General features: G+C 43.5%; 1 protein-coding gene across 2 annotated transcripts; it reads right to left on the bottom strand.

Moving 5' to 3' along the window:
• Positions 1-6,389: 6,389 nt before the first annotated feature.
• On the bottom strand, positions 6,390-6,734 carry LOC136124781 (large ribosomal subunit protein P1-like). Of its 2 annotated transcripts, XM_065879580.1 has the most exons (2): positions 6,664-6,734; positions 6,390-6,588 (listed from the first exon to the last, which is right to left on the bottom strand). In XM_065879580.1, the coding sequence occupies exons 1-2, from the start codon at positions 6,732-6,734 to the stop codon at positions 6,390-6,392; spliced, it is 270 nt and encodes an 89-aa protein (XP_065735652.1). The 2 variants fall into 2 exon arrangements, with proteins under 2 accessions (XP_065735652.1, XP_065735651.1); XM_065879579.1 differs by having other exon boundaries at positions 6,390-6,734.
• Between the last annotated feature and the right edge of the window lie 3,241 nt (positions 6,735-9,975).

The raw sequence follows: 9,975 nt of genomic DNA, 5'->3' as shown, positions 1-9,975 counted from the left end.
AAGAGCAAAGTGGATTGTGCTCCTGGTTATTTTTCTGCCACTAACTCATTGTCAGACTCATTGTCAGACTCCGGACAAGTCTCTGGTCCCTACACATTTCTCCATCTAAAAAATCTAGGAAGAGCTGCCATGAAAACCCAGGATTTTAACAATTTGTATGTAAATCAAAAACCTACCCATGGTGAGTAGGTTTTCTAAGTAGTGCCCTGGACCGTGATGGTAACTCTTCTGCCAACCCCAATAATCACCAGCCCCCAATGCTGGTACATCTCTCTCCCTGTACCATTGCTGTTGGCATGGTAACACTGGCATCTTTGCATGCCTGACCCCAGACCTTTCCTCTTTGTGGCTGGATTCTTGGATGGCTGTGTTTCCCTTTCACCCACATTTGGTCTGGTGACAGCCATCGTAATGGATGCCCCAGACATACATCTACCCACAGGATCTAAGGGCACCTCTGATTCCCTGGCATTTCCTAACTTGCTTACCTTCCGAAGAAAAGTGCCTTCGCTTTTCCTGATCCCTTTACTCTGCATTCTCTTTTCTTTCCCTTCAACTCCCATCTCCTCTCAGCTTGGTTTATGGAGAGAATAAACTTAATTCGGAGTCACAGCTGAACTTCATCAAGTTACGTAACTTCTCTGAGCCTCAGTTTCCTCATTTTTTTAACGAGGATAGTGGCATATATCTCATACCATCATCAGCAAGATTAAACAAGAAAATACATATAATGTGCTTAGTACCGGGCCTCCTCTATAGTAAGCACACACAGATGAGTACTAATTCTGTCATTACCATCACCTTCATCATCGTCATGAGCTCATAGCGTTTATCTCTGGACTCAACTACTTATTTCAAGTTTGTCTCCCTACAGGATTGCAAACTCCATGAGGGTAAGCGTCCTGTTTTGCTCACTGCTAGCTCTTCACCCAGTGGCTGGTCCACAAAATAGGTTGCAAAAATATCTGTGAAATAGATGTTGGAAAGCAGAAGCTGGGCAAAGACTTTTAAAGTATGGTGTGAATGTGTGTGTGTGTGTGTGAGTGTTTCCGCCTGTGCGCTGCAGTCCTGAAGAATCTAGTTCCCTTCCCCGCTGCACATGTTGCTCTACCTCACACTTAGAGCCTAATCCACTGGAATGGTCCTTTGGGGACTCTCTGGAGCTACTCTATTTTAGTCCCTTCCTCAAGCCACCCAGCCTGCCCTCATCCCCAGGGAGCCACAAGATCAGAGCCACAGCCATTTATTACATACTTACTAACTGGTGTGGAAGATGGTGGCTGTCAATTAAGGAGAATAAATAACCAGCCTATCCACAGTTAATGTTTTCAAAAAGGAACAGAGAATGAAGGGCATTTATAGTATATTTAGATCTCCAAACACAATACTTCAAGAAACAGACATCTAGAGCTGCTCATTTGGTCTCAGCCACATCATTGACCGATTAACAACCATATACTGAGAATGTACTTTGTGCCAAGCACCATGCTAAGTACAGTTACAGAGAAAACTGCAACTCTTTGTTGGCCGGGGAAGAAGCATGGGCCAGAAACAGAAATGACAGAATTACAATACAAACTGATAAACGTGTCCATATGAGAAGCTCAGAGCACTTTACGTGGTACCGCTTTCTTCTGGATGAAGTCAAGAAAGTTTTTCCAAAGGGAACAACATCTGAGCTAAGTTTTTCAGATCTAGAGTGAACCAGATGAGGGAGAGGCATGTGTCAGTGCATGGAGGGTGAGAACGTGATGCTTGTTGGGAAATCCAGGTGCTGATAAGACAGGAATGCTAATAATAAAAGTAATAGAAATATAGTAGCTAACACTTTTATAGTACTGTTCTAAGCATTTTACACATTCTAACTCATTGAACAACTAGAGCTTAGGGCTCCAGGAGTTGAAAGAATTTGGGAGAAGCCAAGTTCAAAAGTAGATGGTTCCAGATCTTGGTGGTTTTATGAGTAGGGCTTGGGAGGTTAGGATTTGATTATGGGAAGATGGGGAGTTACAAAAGGGCATGATTTGATCTTGACAAGTAGATGTTTTAGAACGATTAGTTTCATTGTACGGTGGTGGATGGATAAGAGTGAGCTTCAGACTGGAGTCTGGGAGATCAGTGAACAGACTGCTGGAGAGTTCCAGGTGAGAGATTTGAGCACCTGAATCAGGAAGCAGTGTTGGGAGGAGTCAATATAGTTTGAGTTGCTGAGGGCCACACATCTAGATACAGAGTTTGTTCTTTTTTTCCAGCTTTGTTGAGGGTCTACCTAATATACAATGCTTCCCATATTTACTGTAAATTTTGATGAGTTTGGGCATATGCATGCTCTCTGTGAGTCTACACTCTTTACTGCCTTCCTTACCACACAGTGTCTCGCAGATGTCAGAACACTTGAGATATCCCTGACACTGCCTCTGGACTTCCTTCCTTACCAGCTGCACTGTCTAATGGACCACTTTATTTCTCTGAGCCTCAGTTTCCTCATATGCTAAAGGTTGGTAGTAAGACCTTCTCTGCTTACATGCAGAACAGGTCAACTCACTTTGTGCTTTCTGAATATTAAACTGTGATGTAAATGTGAGGGCTGCACTGTGCAGATACAGAAGAGGAGGGTAAGGGTGAGAATGAGGATGAGGACAGCCACACCTTTCCAGAAACAATTTCCCCTTGGTTTCACAGGCCAAGCTCTACCCATTAATTTAATCTTTCATAGTACCTTGTCCTGTTCTCCTTCCCCTTCCAGAAAAAAAAAAAAAAATTCTCTCTCTCCTATTGTCCCATTAAAATTGTGCTCACAACTCAGGCTTTACATCAAACAGATTGCAGTCCTTAAATAATGATTAATTCTGGGTAGATTACTATTGATGTCTGATTCAAGACCTGAACCCTCCAATGTCCAGGGACTAGGGGGACAGTTTTACATATATGCACCCTTATATTTAGACTTGAAGACCAGAGTATTTTTGTTGCTGTATTATTTAATTATTCAAAATAGAAGTCACCCACTACAGAAAATGACAGCTTGCGACATGTAATTTGCCTTCCAAACAAACTCATTTGGGCTTTGACATTTGACAGAGAAAGGTCTGGGAAGATGAGCTGTTTGGAAAGGGTGTCTCTGCATCTGACACTGCCTGAACTTTGGTAGGTTGATTTTTACAATTGCCAGATTATCAAAGGTTACACTCATTTAAATTCTCCCTTTACCAACAAAGAAAGAAAACAAAATGCCACAAGCTGCCTTAGCCTGCTGTCCTCCACTACACGCACTAGCTGAGGACTCTCATAAAATGCTTAATGTCTGTAAAAGGTGCGGTGAATTTGACAAAATTAATCTATCATACCCTTGCGCACACTTTCTGCATCCTCGCCTCTCTTTGAAAATGCAGAGAGCTCTTGCTCTATTAAATTCTGCTCTGTATAAAAACTCTCTTCCATCAGTACTCATTCAGCCCTCCATTCCTTCACTTTCCAGACGTTCTTGGGTTGTTTGTTGTCAGGCACAGAACTGGGTACATACGGCTGGATGTGTCTGCTGTTCCCATCTCTTCCCTATGATGCCGAAATAATCTTCTGACTAGTGTCCCTTCCCCGTTTTGCTCCAGTCTTTCCCTCCACAGGCACACTGGAGCCCTTTGATAAAGCACTAACGTGACTATTTCCCTCCAGGGACCGCAGAAATTGCCATTATACAACTGAGTCTGGCACATAGAGCCTTTATTTTATTAATTCATTTTACAAATAGTTATTTAGTACCCAGTATATGGCAGGCATATTGTACAAGGTATTGGGAGATATAGCAGTGATGAAAATGGGCAACGACATTTGCTCTCACAGTAGAGAAATAAATAAGCAAATAAACAAAGAGCACAAAAATAAATATATAGCTTTGAACTATCTAGTTAAGAAATAAACACTACTATAAGAGAATAAGAGAGGATATCCCGCTTCGGTTGGTATGAGGCTGGGGGAGGTCTCTGGAGTCTGAAGGAGTGACAATCTGGGTAAAGCTCGGAGCATGAGTAGGAGGTGAGAAACCCTATGATGTGCTCAAGAAGGGCAGTGTGTTGAGAGCCTACTGCTCAAGGGAGAGAAGTGAAGGTGGACAGGAAGCTAGGGACCTGGCCATGTAACACCTTATAAGGTGGTAGTCCTCAGCCCTGATGGTCAGTGCTTGGGAGATTTTTTCAACTGCGGATGCCCTGTCCTTACCCCAGATCAATTCGTTTTGAATCTGATAGGGAGAAGCCTGAACATGCATCAGTTTATAAAGCTCTCCAGGTGATTCAAATGTGCAAGCCAGTATTGAGAACACCCGCTGTTCAGTCTTCTAAATTGACCCAGCCTCCCACTATGTTTCATCTCCATCTTGCCCATCCGTTCCCTAACACTATCCCATAGCATCCTCTCTTCCCCTTAAACACTAACCACTTTCATATCTCTTCATTTCTGCTTAACTAGTTTCCTCAGCCTAAAATTCAACCCCCCTCCCAATATCAGTTAGGGATGTTTTGGGCTGCAAGTAATTAAAACCCTGACTAGGAATAGCTTAAATAAACAGAGGCTTATGTTTCTCAAATTATGAGTGTCAAGGTAGGTGTCAGCTGGCATTGTTCGGAGGCTTAGTAATACCAGGGCCTGCAAGTCAGCCTTCAGTGCAGGAAGAAGGGAAGAAAGATGAGCCTCAGGTCATTTTCATCAGGAAAACTAGAGTTTTCCTGGAACCACACTCTGGCTGACTTCCCCTTGTGTCTCCTTGGCCATATCTGCATGAGGAGCCTTCTCTACCTGCAGGCGGCAGATGGATATGAAATTATTCACTTAGATCGCCCATGTCCCATCACCTAGAGCTTGGTGCTGGGGTTCTGTTAAGTGGAATAAGGGGAGGTAGCTGTTGTTTAGACAACAGACACTGTCTTCCACAGACGCTCATAATCTGCTCAATGAAACCCTACCATCCCTGAATAAATGAAAATTGTGGTTCAGGGAGAAAAAGTTACATACCCAAGATAACTGGTGCTAGTGGTTAGGAGAGACCAAGCAGAAGGGTTCCTTGCTCACACAGTGTTTACACTCAGTTTTAAGTTGGAGGACTTTCTGTGAGTGATGAGTGGGGTTGGGACATGAGGATTCGGAGGCAAGGTCAAGGTACAGGTTTGCATCTTTTGGCAAAACAACAAACTCTAGTGGTCTGACCGGACTCCTGGGTTTGTGTTCCATAAAATTAAAGGACTTCAGAGAAGTAGAACAGCAGGGAGGGGTATGGGAAGATCTCATGGATGACCTTAGGGGATATGGGATCTAATAGGTTTTCCTTGGTAGAAGGAAGGAGAAAGGACCCAGGCTGCAAAGAATACAACTCCCAGTCCCACTTTCAATACCTCCGTGAGTTTTGGAAGAGTATGAGAGTCTAGAAAGAGATGATACAAATCTCTGCCAGGATCAGGGTTTAAAACTGCCCTCAATAATTTCAGCTTCCATTGTGATCAGTGTGTGTGTGTGTGTGTGTGTGTATCTATATCTATATCTATATCTATATCTATATCTATATCTATATTCTGGCTGGGAAGGGACTGCTTCCTCCAAATTGCTCTTTGAAGCACGTTCTTGTAATTGAACCCTAGCCCCAGATGTCCCTGGCATTTTTTTTTTTTAAAGCAAAAATTTATTTTAATCAATGTCCTTTCTGCCGTGGGTAGTGGAATCAACAATAGGCTCTCACCCCAGGGAAATGGGCGTGGCTTGCTGCTCAGACATATGGGTGGTGAAATTAATCAAAGCCCTTCTGCTTTCAGCTGCTGACCCTAGACTCATGTGTGGAAACCCATACCATCATTACTATCATTATATGTATCATTTTCATTAAATTCTTATAAACTAAAGAGGTAGATTTCATTATCACACCTGTTTCTCAGATGAGGAAGTGGAGGCAAAGAGAGGTTAGGTGGGTCTTACTGGAGTGGTCAGGACCAGAATCTGGGCAGTCTGACTCCGGAGCCAATTAGGAATGTCCTCCTCATACCCACTTGGAATCTGTCTTTTGGTACCCACTCTAAGCTTAAGACTATTAAAAGCCAACCATCCTACTCACTACGTAATCAGAGGCCACCAAAGTGAGCCACAGACAACTCATGAAAGTTTTAAGAACCAGTCGTCACCTCTCGTTTCTACCCCTTCTACTCACTTTCTCCCCATTCCCTTGTTTATCCCTCCTCTTGGCCTTTCCTCTGGCCCCATGCTTGCATCTAAAATTGGACTAAATTTGGCTTTCATTTCCCCCCCCCCCCCGGGCTCCCAACCCCCCTGGCTTTCATTTTTTAATCCACTGTACTTTCTTTTTTTTTTTTTTGAGCTCAGCTTTTTATTGAACGTGTTACTAAAGAGGTTTAGTCAAAAAGACCAAAGCCCATGTCATCATCAGACTCTTCAGATTCTTCTTTCTTTGCTTCCACTTTCTTCTCCTCAGCTGGGGCAGCAGTGGTGGAGGGGGCAGGACCTCCTGCTGGTGTAGCACCAGCTGCTGGGGCAGGTCCACCTGCCCCCACGTTGCAGATGAGCCTCCTGGTGTTGACGATGGCCAAAGCCTTTGCAAAGAAGCCTGGCCAGAAAGGTTTAACATTTACGTTGGCTGCTTTAATGAGAGCATTGATCTTATCCTCCGTGACCGTCACCTCATCGTCACGCAGGATGAGGGCCAAGTAGATACAGGCGAGCTCCGAGACGGAGGCCATGGTGTGGGCGAGCGCTAGGCAGGGGCTGCCGGGCGCAGTGCTAGTCACCGGATGAAGTGAGGGACTCACCCCAACGTGGCCTTAGCTTCCTCGGAAGGACAGAACACCTTAGCTGCAGCTGAGGAAAAGCTAATCCACTATACTTTTAAAGGAAAAGAATTGTCTGACTTTCCCACTCCAAACTCAGATTGGACCTCCCAGATGCTTTGGCTAGTTTTATAGAGCTAGTTCAAACCCCCTTGACCCCAATTTCAGCATCAACGATGTCTGTTCCAACTCCTCAAAAAAAAGGTGCCATCGGCCTTCCAGTTTTCCTTTTGTTATTGTCGGTGTTTATTTTTTTACGCTAGTGTTTGTTGAGTTCTTGCTTTGTACCGAGCACTGTGCTAAGCACTTGGTCTGTTTTGTCTCACTTGATTCACCCCTAAACCCTGTGGGGTAAGTATTAGTATTATCTCTATTGTACAGACAAACGAATTGAGCCCCAGCAAGATTCACTCACTTGCATAGGTTTGCACAGCTATGAGCAGACAGATAGGACCCAAGCCCATGTCTGGCTGACACCAGATTTCTCTCTTCTAGGGCTTCACAAAACAAGCCTAAACCTTCCTTCATATGTCAGCCTTTTAAATATTAGCCAACAGTTCTTACATTTGCCTGAGTCTCCTTTAGTTTCAACAACCACAGGTCCGGCTGTGCGCTTCATTTGCTATGATTTTACCTTCATCTCCTCATCATCCTTCTCTCTCCTCAGTGTGTCCCGCGTTCATCTGCTTTTGGAGTTTGGAGTAGACCTGCATTCACTACTCCAGGTGTGGCCTGATGAACGTAACATGTACAGTTGGCCTGTCCCCTCCTTCATCCTTTATGGTCTGTTTCTGGTGATTAAATCATACATTCTTTCAGCAGCCTCTACGGCCCTAATCAGCAGAATGAATGAGTCCAGAGAGAAATTGCTTCTGAGGGTGTCGACTGGAAATGGATAAAGTGAATGAAAGTAGAGGAGAAACAAAGCCTGGTGAGGAAGACTGTTAGGAGGCTGGACTCTTGTGATGGGAGTTGAGGGTCATTGACCGCAGAAGCATCGGTTCACATGTAACGTATTACCCCACATCCGGACACCAATGGTCAGCTCTTACCTGAAAGTTCCCTGGTGGGAAGGCCACCTTGAGGCTATCTGAGGTACTTAGTGTTCTGCTCAGCAGTTAGTGTTTTTGATGCTGGGCCTCCTTGGTCCTTGTGATCCTGTGACATAATGGAATCAAATTAAAGGCCCATTTGCCAGCTTTATTGCCGATTATTTATACTCTGGTTCCAAAGTGCTTCTTTATTGAGTGCTTAAACCGCCATTGCTGGATAGAGCTCGCCATAAATGCCTTCACGTGCACGGCACATTACGTCCCATAGCCTCAGCAAAAAAAGGGAAAAGATTATTCTCAATTATTTCATATAGTCTATTTTATTGTTTTATTGTAATAAACCGCCATACCTTACACCACTTTAAAATCAATAGTTTGCATTAAACATAATGAAACATGGCCATTAATCTTGTTTAGCATTTCTGCTATTACTTTCTGGTAGTGAATCCACGATATAGAAAAGGTAATAATTATTCACTTCCAATCGATAGGAACATTTTCAAATGCTCCTGTGTGTCCCACTGCTATTGCATCGATGGGACTTGATGACAATGGGGGTGTAGATTTAAAGACCCCTGGTTAGCCTGAAGTTCTTCATGCCCTCCCTGCACCTGCTAGCACATTCCCTGACTCTCAGAGCATCCTTTTTAATTCCTTGAGACAATATGACAGAATGGTTAAAAACCTGGGCTTTGGAGTCAGGCAGCCTAAGCTTAATTCCCAGTTCCAGCACTCACCGGTACCATTTGAACAACTTTCGGCATGTTATTTAACCACTCACTGCCTCAGTGTCCCCATCTATGAAAAGGGAATGTGAATGTCTACCTTGCAGGTTTGTTGTAAATATTACATGCAAACTTACAGGACATGCTTATCACAGGGTCTGAATTGTGGTACGTGCGCTAGAAATGATAACTGCCATTATTATGCCATGCACACTTGGCATTGAGAATGGCCTGGTAGACAGCTGTTGTTTCCGAAGAGCTAGTAGCAAAGGCAGGTGAAATGGTGGGTGCTGTTTCTATCCTTTTGTTCGTTCCTTTCCAGCTGGCATAAGGAGATCCAGCTGTGCTTTTTGGTGGTACCCAGCATCTGGACTAGAAACCCTGACAGGAGAAATTGAGCCATCAATTTGGCTGTGATGCAAGAGGCCTTTTAACTCCCAACCCTTTGCTCTGCAGCAAAGTCTCTGTGGAGACAGCACTGGACTGAATAACATGGTTTTGTTAGTAAATACCCTTTGATCAACACTCAAGTCAAGTATAACGAGTGGAGATGGTGAATTCTTAAGCTGTAATTGATGGCATGGCTTTTCCTATCCTGTTTAATTCAGCAACTGTTTATTGAACAGGTAGCATGTACCAGGAGAAAGCTTAGGTGTTAAAGAGTAAAGAGATTCAAAGATTAATAAAGCATAATATTTGCTGTATAAATATCTTCAAATCTAGGCAAAGACACACATGTCACCTAAATAACTTGAGTCCAAAGTACAGAAAGAAAGATTGATTCTACTGAGCAGGGAGAAGTTATTTCAGCTAAAGCACAAGTGAGTAGACCCTCATCAGGAAAACAGAGGAGAAAGAATATTCCAGAGAGAGAGAGGGAACAACAGAGGCAAATGTCAAAGGGGGACAAATGCACATCTCAATGTTGCTTTGTTAGAATAAAATCCTTCTAAATCCCCTGCTGCCTAAAATGCATCTCATGGCTCCATAGTTTCTCAGCCTTAGTCCACTCATAGTCCACTATGTTATCCTACCTAACCTAGCTTCCTAACAGACACTACACCAAGGCCGTTTGTACATTTTGAACAACATGTCCTCTGTTTCATGCCTCTCTAAGCTTGCGTTTTCTGTCTCTTGGACTCAGAATTAATTTATCTACCTGAAAAACTATTCTCCTGGAGGACTCAAGCTCAAATATCACCACCTCTGTGCAGCCTTCCCTGATGCTCTCAGATAATATCACAGTATGTCACAACTCTTTGTCTGCATGTCTCTTGTCATGTTCCTTGAATGAATGAATGCACAAATGAATGAATGGATGGATGAATGGAATCATGTATAATGTATTCAGAAAATGGCAAGTCTGCAGGGATTGGG

Source organism: Phocoena phocoena, chromosome 6 (assembly GCF_963924675.1).
Source record: "Phocoena phocoena chromosome 6, mPhoPho1.1, whole genome shotgun sequence".
Classification (NCBI taxonomy): domain Eukaryota; kingdom Metazoa; phylum Chordata; class Mammalia; order Artiodactyla; family Phocoenidae; genus Phocoena; species Phocoena phocoena.
Note: the sequence above shows the minus strand (reverse complement) of the source record. Positions and strands in the feature narration are given on the sequence as shown.

Coding starts and splice junctions, on each gene's coding strand:
- LOC136124781 (XM_065879579.1), bottom strand. CDS start 6,734: ATGGCCTCCGTCTCGGAGCTCGCCTGTATCTACTTGGCCCTCATCCTG.